The 26,945-nt window shown below is 46.9% G+C and overlaps 1 protein-coding gene across 1 annotated transcript in view; it reads right to left on the minus strand.

Moving 5' to 3' along the window:
* Positions 1-26,945, minus strand: part of Mwh (multiple wing hairs) — a 178,683-nt gene that overhangs the window by 15,861 nt on the left and 135,877 nt on the right. Inside the window, exons 4-8 of the mRNA XM_077670208.1 lie at positions 18,324-18,468; positions 4,714-4,764; positions 2,224-2,322; positions 860-1,012; positions 20-136 (exon numbers count right to left, since the gene is read on the minus strand). Coding sequence (XP_077526334.1) covers positions 20-136; positions 860-1,012; positions 2,224-2,322; positions 4,714-4,764; positions 18,324-18,468 — 565 coding nt within the window. The remainder of the gene's footprint in view (positions 1-19; positions 137-859; positions 1,013-2,223; positions 2,323-4,713; positions 4,765-18,323; positions 18,469-26,945) is intronic.

A 26,945-nucleotide genomic window follows, 5' to 3' on the forward strand; every position in this document is an offset into this window, starting at 1 on the left:
AAAGCGCGGACCCGCTCACCTTTTCGAGGACGCTGACGTCGAAGCCAGCCTCTTCGAGTTCACTCTGGAGGCGTACTCGCTCCGAGGGCGTCTTGCTGTTGGCCAGCAGGATGTTGAAGAAGTACATTGCAGAGAACTGAACGGAACAAACGACAAGAAGCACTTCAAGTCCAACCGTCAGCATAACGGGCAGAAATACAAGGGGAGCCCCACTTAAACGACCATCCTTTAACACAAAGAATAATGACACAGAATCCTTTTTCTTGGAACCGTCTTTTCCGATTGAAAGCAGTAAAAGCGCGCTGACGTTTTAAGGCGAAGCTTTCGATGCATCAATGATTGCGTTCCATGTCGCGCCGAAACGCACTGTACGAAAGCTAACTTTACACGATGGGTTTCACAAAAACGATGATGATGATAAGCGAAGGAACATCAAGCACCTCCAAAACACGCTTACCGTGGTCGAAATGAAATCTGGGTCCGACGGCTATCCAATTGTTCCATTCCGACACGGTCGAAGAAGGCTGGATTTCGGAGTTAGACTCAGGTTGGATGGAAGACAGCTTCGCATTTCAAACATCTTTCTCGTTAACTGAACGGGGCTATGATTTTTTATCTATAAACTTCAAGAAATGCTATATCTTTATTATTTTATAAGTGAGGAATAGCGGTGCCCTATTCTCGTCGATCCTGTTAGTCGTTCGCCGTTCTGGTCTTACCGGTCCGGCAATATTTCCAGCGACTTGCTCGTGTCCTCGCTCTTACACTGGTACAGCTAAAAGTCACTCTGTAGCAGTCTAGAAATGTCTGCCCCAGATCACTACATCTCCCTGCTGCATGTTCTCTAAATTCTGTTTACCTCGAATCCGGCAGTCATCTTGCCCGCTCCAAGCATCATGGAGACTAGGAACTTGAAGCGGACTGGTTCCCCGAATATGAGTCGCACCGACGACATGGCTTCCAGCACCTTGTTGTATCCCGAGGGGTGCTCCTCGCAGGTCTTGGTCAGCAGCTGCGTGTTGCCGGCATTGCAAAACAAAGATGGAGGCAAGCGATACCATTTCTTCGCTATTCATATTGGTGTTTGTTCATTTGTTTATTAATATACTTCACTACTTATCACAGCGTGACCGGAAAGTGCGACGATCGAGTAAATCTTGACGTCCACACCGCGAAACCAACAAGCACCTCGGCATCTCTTATCACGTGATCAGGGGAAATGCGAGAGTCAGGAAATTGCGATATTCAAACCGCGCGCCTCATCCGTGATCGACTGTCACGTGACCGGAGAACGCAAGGCACGTCCCAGGAAAGTTTGATGTACCACATGATCCTTTTCCTACCATCATCTGCGACGAGCACTGGGAGAGGGCGCTGGGAAGCTCTGATCCGGAGGTTCAAGCCTCCCTGACGAATCAGGCTGCCATTGTCGCCGCCAGGCTAAAGCCAGCGGCCAGCACGTCCCCGTAACAGAGCTTGGCTCAATAAAGTTTACCTCTCTCTCTCTCTCTCTCTCTCTCTCTCTCTCTCTCTCTCTCTCTCTCTCTCTCTCTCTCTCTCTCTCTCTCTCTCTCTCTCTCCGCTCCCAGTACCTTCTAACGCCTGCATAAAATAGTCGTAATTCCGCGTATGATTGGTGCAGGTTATTCCCAGTGAAGTTCACACTCATTCATTCACCTTATATGTGATTGTGCCGTGCAAACACTGCCGCCCATTTTACGAGCAGGTGCAGCTATTGGCGATAAAAAGAAGCCTTGTCACGTGACATACTCGCAAAAGCGGCCAACGTTTATAGAACCCGCTCTAACGTTGGACGCGACGGCACGCAGCAAACAGGAACAATAAGTCAGTGACTTCCTCAGAAACGGAACTACCCCAACCCCCACACCAGCAGGATTTCCGGTGTCCACCCCTAGGTGTGACAATTTACGCTTGCTGGTGGTCTTTCCTTTCCTTTTTTTTTACCATAAATTCATTCATTCATGGCATTCACAAAATAATGCAAATTAGAGATACACCTAGCCATTATGTTTAATTGATTTCCCACAACGTATGTGCGTGTTTCCCGACACTAAACCCATTTGTGCTTTCGTTTGTTATTTCAAAGCTTTTCTAATATTGTTTTTGGTTGTGAACGGAAGTCTCTATGACGCCTTCTGCAGGAGGCAGCGAACTCCGAGTCGCCCCCGGAATTTTCAAAATTCGCGCCCAAAAAGTACTTGCCTCCAGCGCCAGCTTGCGTGACTTGCTGCAGTTGGACATGATGCCTGATGCGATGGTGCACAGTCCGCTTCCGTGGCATATGATTTTGCCAAGGGATTTCTGTGAAGCAAAAATAAAACATTTAAAATCCCGACTGAAGTTACTCGTAAATGTGCACCAAACACATAGATGAGAAGAAGCTGCTACGTTGTGTGTAGAGTCGGTGAAAAAGGTATTACAAGCGCAACAACGAATACCTTAAAACACGTAATTAAACATGTTCTTCTATGAAAGAAAAATAACTAAAAAAAAAACTGCGTGCCAGATTGGCGTGAACAAAATTTGGGTGCACCACTGCGTTCGTATATCCGAACCATGTCATTTTTTTCAGCATGAATTCAAATATCTAAACATAATTAAACAGCTCGACCTTACTGCACCTGCACTTAATTTATCTCTGAGTTCGCACTGTGCCCGTACATGAAAAGTTGGCAACACAAAATGAACATGACACACCATCTACGGCTTATTACCGCTTCGTGGGGCTCGAAACTGAGGACACGAGCCATGGCAATCGACTCACACAAGCAATGAATTCAACGCCTCATCGGCCTCCTACAGAAGTCATCTGGTGCTTAACATTCACGGAACACACTCGTGATGAACGAGATTCATGATCTGCCTTTTATAGTCGCTTTGTGGTACCATAAAACTGACTGCACACACCAACGACAGTCAACTCACGCAAGCTACCAATTCATGTAAAGAGCAAAACCAAACAAATTGAATTTTTTTTAAATCGCTTTCATGAATGATAGAAAGCGTCTACGGAGGAGGTTCGACCGTAAAGTTGTCTGCAGGCGGAGCAGGCTCAGAATAAGACGGAGCTGCCCTCGCCGAAAGCTTCCGACCGATGACCTTGAGGGTGTCTACATGACGTACGGGCCTATCGGATATTATAGCGTGGGTGAGACAGCGGTCTGGTGTCACTTTATGGTTGTTCGTTAACGTGATAATAGAAGATATGGAGGCGGGATAATGAAGTCCGAAAAGCATGGGCTACAGAACACTACTGATAGATGACGTCCGGCTCTTAGAGTGGGCTGCTTGTTTCCCAATTGCTATGTTATCAACGTAGACAGGGTGATGACCACTTTACGTTGACGCCTTTGCATGCCACTTCATTAAGACTTGCAGGCACGTTGAAGACGCCATTATTGAAGACACCAACCCACCAAGCTGCCTTGTAGTGAGTGCGGCCTTTAGAGAACCTCTTATTAGGATGATAAATTAATGCATTCGATTTCTGCGCTAAGTTTATAATTTATCTTTCTCTCGTACGAAAAGAGGCAAACGAAAAGGCTAATGGGACCCGGCGATGTCGCTAAAACGGCGTGACACGTTTCACATATGCACGCCTAGTCGAATACACGTTGTGCTTCGACGTCAACGCTGCTATGGGTGTGGCGGTTAGTTCCCAAGTTTAAATGAGGAATTGATTCTAAGTGTTATGTTATACCCGTTCCCTTGCAAGCCCTTAACTGGTACTGAATTCCGTAAGTTCGCCTTTTCGCGTAGACAGGTAGTGTTTACGACGGAGTGCCTACAACCTTCACGAACGCGCTCCTTGAATTCTATGAATGCAATTGCCTCTTCGTGGGAAAGTGTTTCGGCTGTGTCGATTTCACAAAATGGACTACAGTAACGCGCTAGTTAGGAGCACATTGATGTCCCCACCAACTTACGTTTCCACTCGCAATGATCATCGTCACAAAGTATTGATTCCATCAGCTCGTACTATGCGTTTTCAGGACTCATTTTTGCCAAAAACTTCTGTATATTGGAATCACAATATTGTTGATATGCACGATGCTGTTTCATTTGAAGTTGCTGTCACAAGTTTTATTTGTAAGTAGCCTTTAGTTCGCACCCTGTATCAGGCGACGTTGCTGGTTCGCACTTTTTTATTGCTGTATTGTTCTTATGGTATGCAGTATGTACCCACTCCCCTCTTTAATGCCCTCGGGCCTTGAGGGTAATCGAATAATAAATAAATAAATAAATAAATAAATAAATAAATAAATAAATAAATAAATAAATAAATAAATAAATAAATAGACGAGGTTTAAGTCCAGCGGTGTGTTTTTCTGCCTTTTTTCTTGTCATTCGTCCTCTTCGCTGGTTTTTTAAAGCACGGTATGAACGAACTTGACCAGAAATTCATCCTTTTGAATTCTCGTCGTCACACTGTTTGATTATATTTCAGCGGATGGTCATAGACGCAAGCTGGTTACTAAACTACCAGATGAGGAATTCATGTACCATGCACCTGGGCACCTACTGCCTACTGTATCGCGGTTCTGTTCATTTGCAACCCCACAACCATCTTGACCACCACAGCCATGTCAGTGTTTTTCTCGATCTACGGCTACAGCAAGTAAACCAAAATACTGTTTTCAAAATATCGCTACTAGCCGATGCATTTCAACGGAAAGCCCACGAAAAACTCACCTGGCAACGAAGTGAATAGAAGAGGCATTGTAAGCAGTCCAGCTCTTCAAACTGAGAAAAGAAAGAAAAAACAAAGAAAAAACCCAAGGTTAATCATTTTCGAGCAATTGACAAGAACACATAATAAGACTCATTGGATAAGGCCGCCGATTCGATTACCGGCCATGGAGGCCGAAAAGCGAAAACGCCCGTCTGTTCGAGATTTCGGAGCCCGTTAAAAATCCCCAGGTAGCCAAAATTAATCCGGAGACCTCCACAAAGGCGCGCCTCATCCCCTGAGCAGCGTCGGCGCGTTAAACCTCATAATCAATACACACATCATAATGGGACAGCTGATTGTCGCGGAGGCGGTACAATCATACACGAGCATCCGTGCACGATCACTACTCACAAACTATCCCAAGCCCAACATTGCTTGTAATTTAAAGACAGTCACGTCAGTGCAGTCACCGGTTTCCACTTTTAAACAAAATAGGCCCCGAAACACAAGCTTTGTTTAAAATTTGAGCACAAGCGACCCTGCGGTTTTCTCAAATTCATCTCTTCGCATTGTGAGTAAAATTTTCCCGCAACAAGTGACGTTCCTGGATAGGCATGCTTTGTGGCCCTTAATGCATCACTTACTATCCCTACGATGAGGTCTGCCAGCGATGTGCGGAACAGCCAGAGTTATCTCATCTATGTGTTTGGAGTGGGTTGGCCCGGCGCGCATTACACTATATGATGATATTATCAAATGACCGAAAGGCTGACAGAAGAATGTATAACGAATATGGGAGTTTGAGGCAATTGACAGGTGAGGGGGTTTAGGCGCAGGTGCACACTTATGATCGAAGCCAACGTTTTGAGCTTTGTAATGTGAGCACGCTAGAACAGGAGAAACGACCAATTGGCAGGGTGAGAAGGTGGTAGCCGCTGGTCACATGACTGTGAAAGGTTCTGAATTTAATATTTTAGGTCGACAACGTTTTATAGTTCCAGCAATTCTTTTACAAATTAAAGGTGCCACGAATCAGAACGTTTTATTAAACAAGCGTTTGCACAATTTCTGCGGGTCTTAAAAACTCTTATTTCCAAATTAGGTTACAAGAATTCACTATGAGCCGGGGTGGAATGGTCTTTCTGACGTTGATAATGCGGAAAGAAAAGACACGCCGCGTCATAGGTAATGACGTGCTGACAGGATCTTTCTTGAGGTTCAAATCACCGAGCTTAGAGCAAGGCCCGACCTTTATGCAGACAGGAGACATCGTTTGTGGCTTATTACAATGTACAATGTAAAATGACTGCAATGCACAATCTACGTTGTACATGTACAATGACTCTACAATGTACAATGACTGCAACATTAGTCACACACGACATGAACCCTTTTAGCCAGAATTTAATTGGTACTGCGCACATAAACGTTAGTAATTTAAAACAAATATTAAATAAAGATAGCTCCCAAATTCTCGCTTTCTCGAGTTCCTACCGGAGTTGTGGCGCCGCCTATGAGTAGTGTCAATATTCAAAGCCCGGCGCGAACGGCAACTGCCGGCAGATGGCGTGAGATGCAGCCAATATTCTAGTTCACTGTAGCCAAGCGTCAACCGTTTCTGGAATCGATGTGCAAAGTCACATAGGAACCCTGGAAGTAGTAGGATATTTAACATGCACTCTGAGACAATTTCGTAGCTTGCAAACGTGAGTTTCGAGCACATTCGACGGGCTCCTTCATTAGCAGCAAAGCCGCTCGAAAGTTCTTGAGCGCTCTTCAAAGTTGCTTCACGTAGTCAGAACTCAATGCAAAAACCTTGCTTTCCGTAAAATGTCATGCTCGAGAAGTGGTTTCTGGAAGTTTCGCCGGGTTAAAAGAGCCAACTAATCCATAAGCATCAACATTTCACGGCTTTCTACGCAACAAGGTAGACGATTTCTGCAAAATTATCTTTGTAAGTTTTAATTGAAAAGAAAAGGTTGCTGGATGGAAAACATCACCTTTGTAAAACGGTTCTACCAGATCCTCGCGGGTATCACCCAGTCTCAGAAAAATCTCAAAAATGCAATAAACCCTGAAGGCGGGCAGTGGTTCGATAATAAAGCCGCATTTGCCCCCCTCCCCTAGCTAATCGCTATAGATGGACGTAATTGTAGTAGTTAAGTGAATGTGGCTTTTCTTATGATGTACAAAAATCGACGTAAAGCCTTTGTGATCATGCTTATTTTCCTGACTTTTCGCGTTATACGGAAACATCGACAGTGTGTGCTCATGACAGCATCCCGTGTCTGACCTCACACGGTGCTATTGACGCGTTTCAGCTATGAGCCCAAATTTTAGCACTTAGAATGGAAAAATCTGATATTTACGTTGACGAATATCGGATGAAACATTTTAAGCGGAGTTTAGGTGCACTGGGGGGTCCACACGAAGACATGCTTTTGAGATGGATTTGAATAACAGGAGACGTCATCCGTAAAGAGACCCTCAGTAAGGCTGAGTGAGCACAGCGCCATCTGGTAACGCCGACGGCAAAAAGGTGAGTGAACTTAGGCTTTCCTTTCCACCCACACGTACGACAACCCATTTGGGTATTGTTTTCGCCTCAACCTATAGTTACAATGACATCTGGACGCGCGCAAACCGGGCCCAAAGTTACACGTGCCTTTTCTTACAACGTTACGGTATTCATTGTCGCCAAAACAAAAAGAAGAAAAGAGAGATAACGAAGTCAGAAAGGAGAAGTGCGTTAAGATGGTGAAAGCAGTCTCTGCCAGCAATCTGGGCCAACAACGGTTTACGAAAGCTTTATCTTGCACACGCGCGCATACACAAAAGAAAGTAAACGGCTCTCAAAATGAGAAGATTCCAATCTCCACGATTCGCAAAAGCGCGCGCCTCTAGTGCGTCGCACACTGCAGCGCAGTCATACGCACACGCCATTGACACAGTAAGCTAGCAAACATAACAGCCCGCGCATACTGCTCAGAAACCATTTGCTTTGTGTCCTTCGCAGTGGGACAGTTTCGGTTTCACGCCTTTTTCGGCAGCCGTCTTATCAGTTGTTCCATTCAAAGCAGCCACTGGAGAAGAATGAATGAATCGGTTGCCGGCAGAAGAAGCAGTTCTCTTGTTGCGACGCATAATAAAGAACGCGGCTACGCACTTGATCCTTTCAGACATTTTCCCTTTGACGCCGCGGTCCGCGCGTTTGCTCCGCGCTTTCCTGCAATCGCTATTTCTTTGCTTTTTACAGCAGAGGCTGTGGCTTACAGCACTCAGCGCTGCCACAAAGCGGTTTGAGAGCTCGCGACCACTTTGCGGAGTCTCCCGTCTCGCGGCAGCGTTATAAACGGTGCGCGCAAGACGGCCGGCGCTTAGTGCCACGTATCTCTGGAGACCATCTCAATCTTCCTTTCTCGGCATGCCAATGCAAGAGCAATTGGTTCTGAGAACTTGAATGGTGGCAGCGAAAGGCTGCCGCGCTGCGCGTCATATGGCACGGTTTCGTAGTTCGGTGGCTCACCGTTCGGGATTATCGGTGTCTCCTGCTAAAATCGTCTGCTATTGTTAAGAGTATGCGGCGCTACCAGTGTGCCGTTACGGCAGACTAGCCGAGTTTTGAGCGCAGAATGTTTGTTCTTCAAGATTCAAATTTCGTGTGATATCAGTGGCCGCCACGTACGTTGTGCAGATCATAAATGTACTCCTCTTTTCGAGCAGACACGTGTGCTAAGAAAGTATAAAGGAAAAAGTGCCAGAGAAATCTACGAAGCACATGTCATCCACAAACGGGGTGATTCGTCTGTCAGTAAGGCATCCAATGAATTGTTAGAAAAACAACATAGATGCCTTGATCAATGAATGTTATTTTCGCACATGCGCCTTGTATATCAGTTGATTGTTTGTCTCCCTTTCTCTTCTTTTCGTGTTTTCCGAGGGTATATATTCCGCCACGGCGAAATAAAACTCGTTGTTGTTAGTCAGCGCCCAGTCTTGTCACGTTCTTTGTCCCGTTTTAGCGCTGTTTTTCGATATTCAGTTATGTACCAACAAGCCCGCACCAACACACTTTTTCAGAAACACATTACAACGACACGCACAGTGTAAGATCGTATAAAAAACTTCAACATAACGTGATAATAAACAGAAAACAAAACAGAAAACCTAACCTACATTCAGTGAAAACAACTAAGAAAGGGGTCAGAGTTCTGCCTCAGGATTAATCTGCATCCTTGAGCGAGCATGAAGACAGCTTAAACGTGCATCTAACATTGCAATAATACGATTAGCAGGGTATGTAAGCAGCAGACGGCTCAAAAACTAAAATTGCAAACGGTCTAAGGAAACAAAGAGTCCCACCGAAAAACGTCCACACATGACATCATCGATGCGAATGAACGCATAGAAAGAAATAGCGTTCGTGCTAAACTAGTTTAACAAAAATAACACTGCTGACATTCGTGCACACAACATGGCAAACGATTGAAGAAATATTAAAAATCGAAGAAGGTTTCAGGGGGATAGAAGAGAAACTAGCTATTCCTAGAGATAGAATGTATGCGCTCAGAAACAACTAGGGCTAGACAAAGCTCAATTGGGGGATCAATTAGGAAAATTCGGAGAAAATCCGCTCGGAAAACTCGGAATAGGAAAACCCGAAAACTGGGAATAGGAGGGATTGGAAAGCCCATGGGAAATCCTTCGTCATATTGTGAACACAAACACTATCATCATCATCATGATCAAACCACACTGGATTTCACTTTTAAAAAAACATCGACCTAATTTGTACGCGTAAGGTATGATGGGTCGGTTTCGCCTTGAGGCACAGCTGGAAAAATACGTTAGATGTATTCTTCTATCCACTTCCAGGTTTCAATCTGCGGCCCTCTGGCTTCTGTAGAAAGGGCGTTGCCTGGCATGCCATCAATGCAAGCATGCACAGATGGCTGCACGTCTGACGAGTTACGTGATGGTAGATCACGCCAAGCAGTGCGAAAGCTCCATCTCCGGTCATGTTCTGTGACTAGCGCTCATCGGTTTGCTTTTGCACACGTTGGTTGCGCGTACTGGCAGCCATCTCATGGCGCAAACTTTTGCAGGGGATTGGCTCAATGGTCGGTCCCTTTTGGGGGCAACCCGAGCAAGGTGCTGGAACCTGACGCAAGCGGGACTGAGTTCAGCACTGGTATGCACCGGGTCCGGCAATCCCAGCATGCATCACGCGCATGCTTGAGCGCAAAGAATTCTCCCGGACTTCCACTGCATAACCCAACTTTCTGGTTTTTTCCCGTATTCTGAGAATTGTCAGAACAAAAAAGAATAAAACTTGCATAAAGTGAAGGAAATTCATGTGCAGCTTTCCCGCTCATGGCAGTCCTTTCAACAGTGATTACTCTGCAATGTTTCAGCGAAATGAAAAGTTCTTTTGCACAGCTAATATTTGGGGTGAATACTTGTTTGGTGCACAGTTTCAAGTCGCGCACGTTGCGCGACTGGGTTCCTGAGCCATGGGAACTATCCCATAGAAATGCATGAGGAGTTAGATTTGACAGCGAATTACACAAACAAATAGTCAAAACCTGAAATATTCTTTTATCGTTTTAATCTTCACGTTGGCTTCTAGCTTTATGCCAAATATCAATTTCCTACAGTGGTTTTGCTAGGTTCCCGAGAGGTTCTAATTTTGAGCGAGAAAGGTGGGTATGTCCCACTTATATGTTGAATTTCAAAGCAAATAAATCGCTTTCATACGCAGTTTTCAGCCTAAAAAAGCTTTGGGCCGGAGCTTTGTAAGGGCCGCAATTTCCGCTGAGTCAGGTAATCGAGTTGCTTTGGTGTCTTTCGAATCATCCCTGCATACAAAAGTCTGTTCCGTTTGTGTGAATGCTAAAGTGTATAAACAAAACTTAAGCGGTAAAGCCACCACACGGAGGCCGAAACGGGGCTCGTACAGCCAATCAAGAGGCGCGGATGACGGCGTGGCCGTTTGATACCCGCACCCTTCGAAGCGGGTCGCTGTTGCAACGTCACAGAGGCGGGAGAGCATCCACGGCGAACATCCACTCGGCCTAATGGCGACACGACCGGTATCTCGGTCCTGCCATCACAGGAAACGACCAGCCTCGGCCGCCATGTTTGATGAGAAAGGGGCCACTTTCACACGGCACGCATGAGAGCTTATCAAAGCCCGCGATCATCGCCTCCCCTCCCTCTCTCTTCGAGGAAAGGAGTGGGGGAGAGTGTAAGACAAGTAAGTATACGGCCATTTCGGCACCCCCCGTTTCTTCTCGCGCAGAGGACCAGTGATGAGAGGGATGCCACTGCTAAAGGAAGGTCTTCTTTATTCAGCGACCTGGTTCAACCGAAGAACGCAAGCTGTTCCCCGTCGGTATGGTAACGACGAAAAGAGCGACGGGCGAATCGAAGCAGCAGGTTTAACAGAGCCGCGCGAAGTATGTGCATCAGAGAAGAGTCTGTGGTGCGATATTACGTCTAATCTGCACCTTGAACACAGCCACGAACTGCCTTAGCCCGAAACGGTGTTTTAGCAGATTGTTGTATCGGCCTACATCCATGAAGAGGTACGCAACCTATTGAGGTCAACTTCAACCTCGATATGGGCCTTAAGCTGGCCTAATAAAATTAAGTAACGCCGGGCTCGGATGGCTACCGAGTGATGCGGTAGGTATTATTATTTAGACTGAGTTTAACGCATTTCATTTGCCACTGTTGATTTGAGCGGAAAACCATCTTGTTCTCATCTTATGTACAAAGAAATTCTTGTTATAACCCATTTTCACCGAACTACGTGTAAATAAATAAAAAAAGTAAATAAATAAATCTGCTTCAGCCTAAGAAGGTAGGTTTAAAGGTGAATGACGTTCAGTTTCGCGCCAAGCTGAAAGGAAGACCGAAGATACATGCAGTTGCGTTCTTTTATGAGGTCTTCCACTTTGTGACATCTATTGCGCTTAGAGAAGTCCGACACACTTTGAAAACAAATGCTTTGCGCGGCCGGGTTTGCAATATTCGCCCTCGATTATTCTAATTAGCTCTTAATGCCAAGATGTTCCCGTTCGATTTTCGAGAGGAACATCTTGTGAAACCCTTTAGAAATCTTAACGTGGTTCATAAAAAATCTTGTCCCTAGATTTTCGTAGTTATACAAGCCTCCGGTAAATGTTGTCATTTCAGGCTAAGCAGGCGGGTGGATTTTTCACGTGCACGAAGTTCACCAGGGCTTCGACGCAAGCTAGCTTGATAAACCTGAGAGGAGTTAAAGGAACTGATTTATGCGCTCGACACTCGTGAGTTGAATAAGCGCCACAGGAATCAAATTGAAGAACACGCAGGGATAGTCAGTGGTTGCCCCTGAGTGCCCTTCACTATGCCTCAAGAGGGCTGGGATTTACGCGAGCTGGTGAACGTTCATGATCGCTGCAGCGCTGTCCTGTCTACTTCCCGTCCTTTTTTGTGCTGTGTTTTTTCCGCGCTGATTTTCAAGCATGAACGTTCACTATGTATGTTGTCCCTCGGTGTCGTTTTTTATGTCTGTCGTTCCTGAGTGTTCATCCCGATGTCTTCGTATCTGTGGCGCTCGGTCCACTCAAGAATGCCCTTAAAACCCGCCCAGCTTGCAACACTTACGCGCTTGAGACTAAGGTATAACGTCGAAGTTGAGGAAAGGTTCAGGTCATAGGGTGTCAATCTTGATGCGCTTGAACGATCCCCAGCCTCAACGCGGAAATTGAGGCGAGGCTGAAACAACTGATTTGAGGTGCAATCAGATGAGATCATCTCCCCGCGTCTGCGTCCCACCGTGTCATTCGCCCGGCTTTTGTAAGCAGCGCGGCGAATGCAGAGACGTTCTAGCCTGCACGCCGGTAGAGCAGGAACAACTTGTTACAGACCATCCGCGTTATTATCTCCGCTTCGTAGCTCGCAGTGCAAGCTAACCCAATAATAAGAATAGAGCGTGTGGCATCAGCGGAAAGCGGGCACGACTTCGCTCAAGCCTCGTGCAGCCTAAGAGCGTGAAACGTGAAGTGACCCTTTCCTCGCCTTTCTCGATGGGCCGTGCTCACGCAACGCGAGCGCACTGTTATACACTCCGAGATGGATGACCGACATTCGCCGTGCTCTATTCACGCCGCAGATCCCGTACGCACGTGTCACTCATCGCGCACGCGCGCTAGCCAGCTTTTCAATATGGCGCCGGGGCGCCCCAGTTTGCAGACGATGAAGCACAAAAAAAGGCGGGAAAACGCGGCGGCCGCTGGACACACACAGCGTCGTCTGCTGGCGATGTGAAACAGGCGTCGCGAATGTCCACGAAGACGAAGCGCGTTTGCACGGGAGAACAATGAGCCTGGAGCAACAACATCGTTGCCGCCACACGACGTGTCTTGGGGCCCTAGGAGAAAAAGGTTACATCTGACAGCGATTCCCACGGGCCTTGTTGGCGTTTGGTTTATTGTTCCCCGTCTTGCAGCGCCAACTGTTCGTGTCGTATGATCTACCGAGGAGTTCCTCGACATCGGTATTGTTCCATGCAGCATCGCAAGCGAGCCGAAGTGAAAGAGGAAAGTGAAGGCAGAAGGGCAGCGTAGTTTTTGCTGCGACTGAAGCCTCACTTCTGATCGCAGCAATCAACGTAAAAGGAATCTGCGACACTTCCCATGAACAGTTTCACTCTTTCCTTCATGTCTGGAAGCACTGCGAAAGATATAGTGATTGCCGGAACGGAGCGGCACTTCGTGATTTGCTCGTCGCAGCAGATACGCCCTCCGTTTTTGCTTTGCTTTTGTGGCTTTCTTTTTTAAAAGTACGTATCGAATGCGTTCATTTCTGCAATTGAAGGAATACCGGCCAATAGCCGCTACACCACTGTAATGACGCAATTCCAGCTGTCGAAGAACGCCAAGACCGGGAAAGAGAAAAATCTTTTGAGCGAGTTTTTAAGTTATCTCATGGGCGTGGAATAGCAATTTTTGACTGAGATACTTTGCGACCCCCTAATCTAGGTACTACGTGCGTGGCTTAACTACGTTCTGCAAGCTTTTAAGATTTTTTAAGAAGTTGGTAAAAGGGTTGCAGGGTCCCTTTTAAGAGGCTAAGAACATCAACACTAATCGGGTGAAGAGGTGCTTTTACGTATTCCAGATTTAACGTCGACGCTAATGGTGTGATTTAACTGTATGTAAAACTAAAGAGGAATTTTTTGGTGACTATTTGTGCAATCTCTTGTTCGACCCCAAATGCGCATATGTCGGGTTGCGTTGGCAATGCGAGAATTACGTACGCATTACTTCTGCAATTTCTCTTGAAATTTCTCTTGAACGTGGATATAACTACGAGAGGGGTAAATTATTGCTAAAGAAGACCGTCCCCGTACATTTCAGGTCCCTTTGGGTCCCCCGTTTCCAGCCACACGTTACCGCAGGAATGAATAGGACAAAGGCGTCATTGCTGTACTGTATCCTGGCGAATTTAGCGCGGAGTTCGGCGTGGCATAACAAGCTGAAGAATGACTCATCGCCCCTGTTTCCAACGTGTGGTGCACCAGATGACACCATACATTTTTGTGAACTATCAAAATAAATAAATTGCCACAGGAGAGCCGCACGGCATTCCTTTTTGGAAGAAGCTCTTTTCCCCAACGGACGCTGGACCACTAGGCGAGGCATCTTGCACATGGTCCTCCAGTTATTGAAGCGCACTACATAAATCTGGCTCAAAGTGATCAGCTGGAGATGGTTTTGTGATGCTGTAGGACGCAGCGATTGCCGGCGCTCCCGGCAGAACGCAGGACCGCCTGTCTATTAATACGTGGTACGGGGCCCCTCCTCCAAACGCCGACATTGAGAAACCCGTCTTCTCTAGACGTCAACGAAGGTACGATACTGAGGTGACTCGTCTAAAAATGGACAACGGACACTGAAAGACATCCCTCCGACCAGACCAAACCATTCGTTTAGACATCGCACAGGGCATAAGATTCTTCATGTACAGACTAATGACTGGTAGTGAATCACGCCAGACATCAGAAGCTTTTCACATAACGTTGTAAATTTAACGAACTCCTAGTAAGTTGAACAATACGCAATAACAATGGTGCCCTGAAAGTTCATCGCGAAACATTTGGGGTGAGTTCACCTGAGGTGAGTTGTTTTGAGATAGGTCCGCCTACGTGGACCTTACCGTTCGGTCCTGTGACTTCGTATCCATATGAGAGGCACATTTCTGGTCACGAGTAACACAAATAGTAGCCTCTGTAACCGCACGGCGCCGGCAAACCAAGACACGTATACGCCAACCTGCACTGTTGGGAGATCTTACGGCATGCAGTACATATCACAGAAAAGCTAGTGGGCTGCAAAACGAAGCAAATGCTCTTTACAACGTCGCCGAAAATATTGCAACCAACGCCTTTTTCAGTGAGAAAAATAAAAAATCTGAAAAATAGCTCAACTTTGAAGGAGTGCGTGAGCGCTCCGTGAAACGATTATGACGATAAGTACGCGAAAATATGCGTTGTTATCGGCGTAACGTATTGCCTACCAAATCTCTCGGCACCCAAACCTTGCACTCGAGGGTAATTCGCGTTTTTTTTATGCAAGATGTTTTCCTGCAAGATGTGTCTGTCAGAGCCGATTATATCACGGAATTGAGGCTGCGCACTGATTACATATGGGACCTCATCCAAGACGTGACTACAAGTGTAGTACGAGTACGTCACATTGGCCTCTTTTTAAAACGCTGTATACGCAGCTTCCAACGCATGACCCCTGAAGAACAGAGCCGAATGTCAGCGTGATGGCACATCTCTTACTCTTTTTGTCATGCAGCTATAGATCACTCCCAACCAACCGTAGACCACACCCAACCCTCGAGTGTTCGATCAAAACTGTCGGGCCCAGCACTCCACCTTGGGGGACGCCACGACTTTGGGTGGTCCTCTGCGCGTCATAACAAAATGTCCGTCGACTAGCTTTAGACATCGTTAAATGCGGCTACATCGAGAAAAGCTTCGTAGAAAACCTCGCAAAATTTCAAGTTATGTCGTAATCAGCCCAAATGAAGGTCCCTTTCCTTGCTTTTGCACAGCCCAGTCAGGCCGTGCCGGTATCTGGCCCTGTCCACGCATATACGTAGGACGGCTATAATTCAGAGTCTTGTGAATTGTCACCAACTACAAAAAAGCTATCCTGTTTCCCACTAAACTACGTTCTCATGGAAGTAACATTATTTCCTGGTAAACCATGGCTCGTTGCTAACATTACGCCTATTAGGACTATCCTTAGTATTATATATATATATATATGTATACGATTTAACAGAAAAGCTCTGAAAAACCGTTTCTGTGCTGCACGTGGAGACCACCGAAAGAATGAACAATACCATTGGAATAATGATCGCAATACTCGAATCACCAACAAACAAGAAAAGCAGTTCAGCGTATGCATTTAAGTGCTCTGGCATGCATATTCTTTTTCCCTCGAAGTTTTAGGTCATCATAAATGACATCAAAGAAAATGATACTGCGGAGCTAGCAGGCAACCAGAATAATGTGTAGTAAACGCCTACGGAAGCTCTGATAGACTATGGTACTATGGGACTACATTTTATTGCGCATGAGTATGTCCACCTCTAGCCCCATCAGCCGGGCCGCGCAGAAATACTGGAGAAGAACCGTTACGTACCGGCACGGTCCTGTTGCATGGCGGAGCGCGGCATTGTTAGGACCTAAGGGCTGTCCCACGCTTAGGGCTCGTTACGAACACGCCGAAACGGGGCTCGTAGTCTGCTAGCTGTAGGTGCCGATTTAAGCGTCTCCCATGCCATTACACGCCCGCTGTCCACGACGGAGAAACAAGAACGAGCAAACGAAACGAGGAAGAGTTGAGACGCGTGTGGGAACAAAAAAGTTGACCGCAACGACTCTTTGGAGCTGAGGACGAGAAGAGGTGTGCATGCGGGACGGCTGCGCGTGAGGGACGTTAAAGAGGTTCTCAGAAGACACTGGGGAGACAAAAAAGAACGAAGTAGAAAAGAGCCGTGTGCAGAAATAGCGCTCGTTCACATCTGTGTTTGTTGGGAGGCGGCGGAAGACGTAATATGCGCGCCGCCAGTGTCGGCGGGAATTCGCGCACGGTGGTCTAAACGAGGAATCTAGGGGCATGCACACGCGTGTGGGACAACGGGCTGGTCCAGCTGGCATGGGACTCGTCTCGTCGCGAGCTTTTTCTTCTCGTTGACTCACGCTTGTGCTTAATGCGCGTGCGGCGCAGGCGTTGTGAGTCTGATTCCGCGACGGAGGTTTCCTGACCCGTGACGACCTTTGACCTCGTTCTTAAGCGTAATTCCATTGCGCTAGTACGCGCCGCTCGGGAGGTTCGTTACGGCATCACTCGACGCGGTTAGGAGACATAGGTGGGGACTAAATCAGTCACAACTTCGCTCTGTCTTTCGTACCTTTCTTTGTGCTTACGGCTTTGAGGCCGCTGTCGCGATTGTGAAGTAATGCTATGTTTAGAAGTGGCTCAAAAAAAAAAAAACCGTTGCGTTGACAGACGCAATAGGTGTCGACTCGCGTTATATCATTGACGAAAATGCGGGTTGACTTCACACGGGCCACAGAGGTTGAGACAACTTCCGTAAAGTCCTTCCTAACACAAATGAACATTGCAGGTCAATTATGTCGTGCCCTATTCTAACAGACTGCGACAATAAGTCATAGTGAAATTATTGGAAGTACCAGTTTATTTCATAAAATACTTGTTGCTATTGCATCTGTGCCGTCGACTGAAATGACTCTGGCCTCTGAAAGGAAGAGGAGGTCGTCCTTGTATTCTGTCTACCCTGTCTTGGAAGGCTGACGTAAAAGGCGGGCCACCATTATCGCCGTCGACGTTTCAGAGGCAGCATATCTCAAAAAAAGTTATCATACGGCCCTTATTAACTTTCTGGTAAATGTTCGTAAATGGGGGCATTACTCGTATTCAAGTATAGTGGGCGCGCAGGTCTTTACGCCGGATTTTACACAACTGGTGTGCCTCTAGGAGATACAAGTATGGTTCAACAACCCTATTGCAAAAGGGACTCTCTCCCCCCCCCCCCCCCCCCCACTGTTTTCATGGTGTATACAAGCGAAGTAGCTCATTGGGCAGTCTTGCATATTTGCATATGTATTTACACATATATATTTCAGGCAGAATGGCGCACACACCATATGTTGTATACCACACCACGTGCGCCACCGGTATCTAATCCTTACACCACCACATACGCGTGCACATATTTGCTCGCAACCAAAGTGGTAGTTGACTCACCTGTGTTGGACCTATGGCCCCAGTCAGCATCCTGCATTTTTGTAACTAGGTGGCAGAATTAAAAGGGTGCAGCCGTTTTTTTTTTTTTTTTTCGCATTACAACGTTATTTTCGCAGGAATTCTTAGTTTAAGGATGTAACCACTCGCCCAATAAAAGTGTTTCCAATCCAATCCAATCCTACCAAAGTCATTCACACGCCGGATTCTTCTCCCCACGGGCAGGCCGTTCTCCGCATGCGCAAAAGGGGACGTAGCTGGAGCCTCTGGTAGCTGAGGGGGCGTATAGTGCGTACCTGTGCCTTCTTGGCCTGCTGCTGTCGCGCCCTGGTGGACGCGTAGCGGCCGTTGTCAGGGCCCGTGCTCCGGCGGTACGTCTTGAGCAGGTCCAGCAGCAGCGTTACGCCGTCGTTCGGTTCGCTCACGAACTCCTCCACGAAGCTGCGCCAGAGGAGGAGGAGAAAGTGACCACACCGTCTACTGCGCACATAGAGCGCGCCAGTTTGGACAACCTAAGTACAGACTCTCATTCTTTAGGCCTTATTGATGTCATGACATGCCCTGGACTGCGGTAGACCATTAGGAGATCCTTTCTATCATCATCGTAATCATCATCATTATCATCATCGTCGTCGTCGTCGTCAGCCTATCTGCGCCCACTGCAGGGCAAAGGCCTTTCCCATGGATCTCCAGTTACCCCAGTCCTGTGCTAACTGTGACCAATTTATCCCCGCAAACTTCTCGATCTCATCTGCCCATCCAGCTTTCTGCCGCCCCCTGCCACGCTTGCCTTCCCTACGGATGCACTCTGTTACCCTTAATGACCAACGGTTATCTTGCCTTCGCATTACATGCCCTGCCCACGCCCATTTCTTCTTCTTAATTTCTAATAATATGTCCTTAGCACGCATTTGTGCTCTGACCCATTCCGCTCTCTTCTTGTCCCTTAATGTTGCACCTATCGTCCTCCGTTCCATTGCTCGCTGAGTCGTCCTCAATTTAAGCTGAACCCTCTTAGTGAGCCTCCAAGTTTCTGCCCCGTAGGTGAGTACCGGTAAGATGCAGCTGTCATACACTTTCTTTTTCAGGGACAACGGTAGACTACCATTCATTATCTGAGAATGCTTGCCGAATGCAATTCACCCCATTCTTATCCTTCTAATTATCTCTGCCCTATGGTTGGGATCCGGGGTTACAACTTGGCCTAAGTAGATATGTTCGCTTATATCGCTTCCACTGCCTCGCCACCTATCTCAAACCTCTGTGCTCTCCCGAGGTTATTAAGCATTATTTTACTTTTCTGCATATGATCCTTTCTATACCCGAGTACAGGTTAAGAGCGGCAATAGCTTACGTAGTGTATCACTCCGCCAAAGTGACGGAATTGTGATGTCTACACGCGCGCGTGTCTTCAGAGAAGATTGCGACTAATGCGTGACATCGTATGCGTTTCTGTAAGAAGCACAGTCAAATGACTCATAGAGCTCAGAATATGGCTCAAATCTCTCTAGATCAGAGACAAAGTAAGTGTGTCACGATATCTTCTCTTTCGCACTGTGGCGTTCATCTATTTATTTTTCTTGGGTTGGTGTTGTTACTTTTTTCCCGTCGTTTACTTTTCATTTTGTTTGAGCGTTTCCATTAACGCTTTTCTTTTCAATTGTATTTTTTTTGTCCGGACTCTGTTGGCAGCAATCTCTTGTTTTTCTTGTCCTTTTTTTCATTTTTTTTAACTCTTCATGTTTGTCTTCTTCCTACTGTAACCCTGATGTCTGATATGCATCAACGTAGTCACCCCCCATCTGGTGTAGCAAGCCTTGTCCCTAGCAGGGCTGACCTCGCCAGTTCACATTAAAGAGCATTCTCTCTCTCTCTCTCTCTAAAACGCGTATCCAAGTCGGTGGCCATAACGCATTCACAAGTTTCATCGTAAGTAGCGCTAGAGACGGGACACAGAAAAGGAGACACACACGACGGCCGTCGTGTGTGTCTCCTCTTCTGTGTCCCGTCTCTAGCGCTACTTACGATGAATCAAAACACACTAGCCCAACTGTCAATTTTATTTTATTTTATTTTATTTGCATTCACAAGGTCTACCCCCACCTCCCCTCTGCTAGAGTCGACGAGTTATCATGGCGTTGGTAATGCGACTAAGGAAATCATCGTACTAGCGAACACTAAACAGAGACAAAGGTAAAAGAGGTGACGAGGGTGTTTCGTCGCCTCGTTTACCTTTGTCTCTGTTTAGTGTTCGCTAGTACGATGATTTCCTTAGTCAGTAACTAACTCGCCAAACTTACCGCCTTAGTTGGTAATGCGGGCTCGTATCGCATTACGTAGGCTCCGGTTCGGATCCCACCTGCACCCAAATTTACCCAATTTTTTTGTCAGCTCAATTAATTTGTTTACAGAACCTTGCCTTAGAAATTTACTGTTTATTTGGTGAGCTGTCAGGCATATTGCGTGCCACCTGTCGGCCACGACAGATATTCTACCTACCGCGTTAGCTGATGTAGTCATATTATACGTCACCTTAAAAGTGTTGGGAGGGCACTGCAACTTCAGTGACCGTCCACCGTATCTGCGGTGACGAACACAGAAAAATGCATCCATTTCTTTATTAAAGCGAAGCTGTCTATGTCTCACTGATGGCGTCTGTAGTCCACCTCGAAACTCACAGCCGGAAAGCCAACCTTCTCGAATTATGATGATGATCGTGGGTGAAGGGAAAGAAAAAAAACGACTCATGTGGTCGGAATCGAACCTGGGTCCATCGCTTTATGAAGCCGACGTTTATCCGATGCGCCATCCCGACACGGTCGAAGCTTAAAGCGAAGCTTGCTACGTCTCACTGATGGCGTCTGTAGTCCACCTCAAAACTCACTGCAGGAAAGCCAACGTCCACCTGTAAAGCATACTTTGCCTCAAATAACCGCTTTCACAGGTGAAGCCTGCTTTAGGTTTTCGTTTTTTTAAGCGAGGCTTTCAACAAAGGATTCTCTCACAAGAAAGCTTCGCGTTAAACCATCGCCGTCGTTAGATGAAGGGGTGCATCATTTTTAAGGTACCTTTCGCCTGCTGTTTATCTGTCGCATTGTATAGGGTAACAAACGGGAGTGAGCGAAGAGGCGAGACCAAGTGACGCGCCATTACAACTCCTTTTGAGATGTCGAAGGGAAACGTCACACAGTGCTTTCTTAGTTCGCGTTGACTCATCCGTAAGCACTGACGAGTTATTGTTCCGGGAAGCGCGTACAGCCGGAAATAGGGCTTTAGATAGAGTGGTAAGACAATGCCGAAAGAGCGAAAGCTCCGGTGTTGATGACAACGGAAAAGCGCCGCACTCGACGTGTGAGAAAGACAACGGAATGGCCCTGGTGTGCCGCGAGTAGCCTGCGAAGGACTGTGTTCGCCATTAGGAGACGCGCCCTCAGCACTGACTCATGATGAATAAATCACGCAATGTGTTTGGTTGCAGGCGATCAAGGACGGGCCAAGAAACTCATACAAGGGTGGAAAAGTCTCCGAAGTTCCAGTGGGTTGTGATTATGCGAAAGTGTGCGCGTGTATGTGGGCGTGAGTGTGTTTGTGTTTGTGTGTGCGTACGTGCGTGCGTGCTGGCACGTCGAAGGTGTTAGATACCACGTATCAAGCATTAAAAATGAAACTAGAAACGAATTACACCAGACAGACCACTAGGGGGACGTAGCCCGCTAAACTGCGCTGTCCTAAAGTACGTGCTAGCCTAAATTATTTCGACTAGCTCGCAGAGCTAGTCGACATGATGTTCTCTCATTTTTTTTTTGAGCAGAATCAAGTAACTTGTCACGTCCGCAGTGTAAGAATTAAACAAGAAAACAATAATAGAGATGATCACATCACTCGCGATACCGCGCGTTCCCCTCCCTCTTTTGCTGCCTCTAGCTTTAACCATCTTCAGTGTAGTGCAAGTAGTGCAAGCACGCTCCAGTAGCTACAAATCTCCGCTCCCACTAGTAGCTATTTTATCCAGGCTACCACTACGTCGATACAGGAATAGCAAGTACTACCACTACTACGAAGACGAGGATTCCGGCTCTCTTCCTGCTCACAATTCCTATAACTGTTCACGCCGGCGGCTGGCAATTTGGACCAATTAAAGTGCACGAGTTACACGATTGTAGACTACAGTCCCAGGCTTGTTCATATCTCATTGATCACGAACACGCGCGTAATAGCCCCACCCCGGACCATTTCCTGCTAAGCAAAGTACCACTACGCCCCGCACGCCGGAAAGTGCAACCAGCGGAAGTTCGCTTCCTCCTATCCTTTAATTTTCACCTCCCCTCTTCCGGCGTAGGACAGGAAAGAGCGCCACCAGGAACGAAGAGCCTACATGCAGACACTCTGAATATCCCAGACCATCTGATTGTCTCCCGAGGAAATGCACCATACTTTTAAGGCAAGCACAAGCAGAACCCCTACAAAGACGACTGCACTTTGCGTCCAATGCAACTCACTCCAAGCAGACCGTATTGTCAAGTGTGCGGCTCCATACCGACGCTCACCCACACTTACTGGGCCTGCCCCAGAGCCCACACGCCGCAACGTCATTCACTTCCCCACCACGTTTCCACCTAGGAGGTCATGGGCCGCAAGACGACCTCGTTGTGGACAACCCTTCTTGATCACCGGCTTACCATCAGGGGGAGGTCGTGTGATCTTAACCCAACGGTGCGCGGACCCGGACATGGACTGTGAAATAAATGTTTACTCCCTCCCTCCCTCCCTCTTTCCCTCCTCTCTCTCTCTCTCTCTCTCTCTCTCTCTCTCTCTCTCTCTCTCTCTCTCTCTCTCTCTCTCTCTCTCTCTCTCTCTCTCACTCTCTCTCTCTCTCTCTCTGCCCTGTTACTCCCGTGGTAGCGCTTCCGCTATACCTCACTCCGGAATCTTCCCCACAGACAGAGAGAGAGAGAGAGAGAGGCGAGGGCGTTACTCTTACTTTTTGTCGCCCACAACCACTGTTCACTGTTCGAATCTAAGCCACACCATTCACTCATTAAAGGGGCCATGAAAACAAAGTACAAGTTCTGTTCATTAGAAAGATTGCTTTATAACAATAGCAGTGATACCATCTTTTTCGCAAACTTAAAAAAATAATGGCGACATTAAATAAAACGTGTGAAGGAGTGGAAACTCCTTAGTCACTTTCCGGTACCTCTTCTATGACGTCACAGAATCTGGTTCCCACGATTGGATGTCGCTTCACTAACCTGTCGCTAATACACACGGCTGGACGATTATAGTGGGGCCTCCAGTTCCATTTGATCGCATCACTTGAATGATAACGTGCAGTTAACCATTGAAATTGTGTTTTTTAGTGCCTGCCCTTATGACGTCACCCCTGCCCATAACACCTCAGAGTAGCGCGAAATTTGAAAGTTTTCTAATACCTTTTGAGTTTTTTTACTTTAAAACTGTCTTTCGTAGTTGGAATGGAGTTGACTGATTACTGAAGCTTAGTTCCTTCAAACTAAGCAAAGCTGAATTTGTCTTAAAGGCCCCTTCCAGCTTCGCGCTCGCTGTGTGCGGCAAACCCTCTCTAGACCAAAGTACCCAGGGACATAAAAGTGGCTTCGTTATAAGCGATACATCGTTAAAAGCCGTAGTGGTTTGCTCTTAGTACATTGCTTTGGGGATTACGAAGCACTTCTAATCAAGCGATGTTTAGAATAAACTGACGCCTTTATAACGAGAATTCAGTGAACTTAATAAGGAACCCTATTTGATTTATTTAATCGGCTGATATTAATATGCCCTTTTTAAGCTAAGCTTTCTACGCCTCACTAATGGCGACGTTTTTCCAAAACGCGCTGCAGGAAAGCCAACTTTCTCTTACGATGATGAAAGTCATGATGAGGACAATGAAACTCGAAGCTTTATCTGGTCGAAAGCCAAGTTTTTCGAAGTTCAAAGTCAAAGTATGATATCCAAATTGTTACGCCTAGAACTCACTGCAGGAAACCCAACTTACACAACGGGTTTCCACGACGGCATATCAAGCGCGTACAGAAAAAAAAAAAAATTGGCCGCGTATCTGCTCCTTTCATCCCAAATGTCGTCAAAAGACGATAGTCTTTATAGACATTTGCCAAGGAAATGCCCCCCCCCCTTCTTTGTGTTCCCGCTCACCTTTTATGCTGTTTCTGTACCGTCGCGCTCATCCCAAGGTAAACACACTAAAGGTTTGCGCAAGGCGATTTGAATTTACCGCGTTCCACTGCTACAGGCCGGGTTCCTCAATTCCGGCGCTGCAGTACGGCGGAGACGCGCGTGAATGGAGGCGGCCGACTACAAGGTTTATAGAACCGCGTGGCCGTGCTCCACGTGCGTTCCAAGCAGAGCGTGGAAACTAGCTAGTGGAACCTTTCGTTGCTGTTGCCGCGTGATTTTTTATATGCCGCCAGGAGGCGGCGGTTTTCTTCAGAAGATGTAGAATATCATTTTTTATCGACAAACCAAGCATTCATGATTTTTTTTAATAAAGGAACACTGTACATATCCCTTGTGTACTAATTTCGTGTCTTATATTTGCGTAATGTCTTGTTTTTGTTCAACAAAGTTGACAAGTATGAACATATAAACCGGGCTTACAAGTTTACATTTGGTTGTGAGTATATAAGACTATTGCGCAATGAGCAGTTTACTTTGGCCGGGTGGCTGAATCGAGTCACAGACAGACAGACGGACAGACAGACATACAGACAGACCAAAATTTCTGGGTTTAAGTAGCCCAAGAAAGACTATCGTCTTTAAAAAAACAACGCTTCCCGTGGTTGGGTACCTCGCGTTATGGAGGCGACTTCTATCCAATTGCGCAATTCCAACACGGTCGAAGCAGTTCAGATATTGGACTTCGAATAAGGTAGCATAGGAGAAAGCTTAGCATTTTAACCATATTTCTTTTAAGAAAGGAACTTCGATTTTGTGTGGGGCTCATGACGCGTGTCACCGTACCGAAAGAGCTAATGTATCTACGATATACAACCGGTAATTTTTTTAGGGGCGAAGCGCCTTAGGGGCTGCGTCTGTTGGCGTCTCCTGTCGTCGTCGTCGGCGTAATCGTTGTCTCATGTAGTCACGGTAACTAAAACACCGGGAAACCTACTTACGCCTCGCGCTAGAGAGCTTCGTGCTTCAAAGACAACAGACGGTTTCATGTCCGTTGGCAAAAACGCCAAGGCGCCAAGAATACAATCCTGCACTGCATGCTTCACCCCTCCCCAGGTTTCACGTTAGTGCAGACGGCCCGGGATTTTTCGCTGCTCTTTGCGGTAGGCTTAAATTAAATTTCGACAGCGACAGGGCGTAGCTGTGCTACGTTATATTCCCCTCCTTGCTTTTCCTCCACCAGCATTCCATTCTTCCTTTAGTGTTATTCATATCTCGCAGGTGATAGCTCTGTCGAGGCTTTCTCGAACCAGCCTAAGACGGCCTCTCCTGGAACGCACACACGGCGTCCGACCGAGAGAAAGCGGAACCACCGCCGGGAGCTTCTCGGGGGACACAGGCGGGCAAGCCGGAAAGGGTCAAGCAGCACCTCCGGGAACGCCGGAGGGGGAGGAGGAGGAAGAAACGGAGTCGCCCTCCGTCCAGGTATGCAGAAAAGGAAAGAGCGCTCGATTAGACCAGCCCGCTTGCTCGTTCGCTCGCGCTGTTCCAATCACCGCTGCGCGAACGCACGGCGCCGCGGCGACGATGTCGAGCGTCCGTTTATCGGTTCCCGACTCTGAGCAAGAACGTACCGAACCGCCGCACCGTGCAGGAAACACGAGCGCGGATCGCTGAGTGAGAGACGACAAACCGTAGGTTGCACTGAGTAGCTGTTGCTTTGTATCGTTTACCATTCGGTTTCCTTGTCTTTGTTTAAGCGCGGACGGGGCTGTTGCCGATATGGGAAGACATACGACGAAGGAACTTGCGTCCCTGTATCCGTGCTAGTGTGGGTACACTTTCCGCATAGTCTGGGGTCACGCGTACTGACAGATTTACGCGAGATGAACAGCGAATCACGCGTGGTACAAAACATAATGCCAGTTTAGATCGCTTTGTGAGTGCCAGTGTATTGCAAAGAAAAGACGAGAACAAATTTTAAAGATTGTCGCGTATGCCTGTTTGCTTCGCTGCAAAATGTGTAAAGACCATAAAGACCATAGCCTTCTGTCATTTCTAACGTGTAACCCCATCTGCTCTCTTCCCCTCCATCTCGCTCCTCCCATTATGAATTGAATGCAATGGAGGTTTACTCAATTCAATTTTCCCGCCTTCTAACTGCTCGCGGGCAGAGTTGTTTTAACCATGCACCTCTAGAAGCTCCGATGAAACTTCGATCCCTTCAAAAAAAAACCCGTGTTACTATCAGAGGAATGCTGCATATTGAAAGTGGTAGGGTGTGAATCAACGGTCATTTAAGGCGCTTAAGGTTGTCTTCGTATTGTCTACACTTCGCTTTTGGTTTTAGATACCCTAAAGGCCCGAGCGGGCATTATATAGGGGGTAGGGCGTAGGTGCAACGCACCGAAAATAGACGTTTGCAAGGACAAATACATTCAGGGAACAGGATAAAATAAAATAAAAATAAAAATAAAGAAATTAAACCCGCTACTTTAAACCTACCCCGCTAAACATTGTACTCAATACAAAACTGTACAAAATGAGCAATACCAAGCGATGTGATATTGTACAGGCACAAACCATCATTGTTACAGCCTTTAAACTAAAGACGATGCAAAACAAATTACAAAACGTTTTGACTCGTTAGAAAGACAATAAGCGCTGTTCGAACAGCAGGTACAGTAGTCCGCAGTCTTAGCCGGAGCAGCGCTCTACCCACTTATCGTCTCACCCTGCTTTGGTGAAAGCTAGTTTAGTCCCGAATG

This window comes from Haemaphysalis longicornis, unplaced genomic scaffold (genome assembly GCF_048455015.1).
Source record: "Haemaphysalis longicornis isolate Haplotype H1 unplaced genomic scaffold, Haemaphysalis longicornis Haplotype H1 scaffold_5, whole genome shotgun sequence".
Classification (NCBI taxonomy): Eukaryota; Metazoa; Arthropoda; class Arachnida; order Ixodida; family Ixodidae; genus Haemaphysalis; species Haemaphysalis longicornis.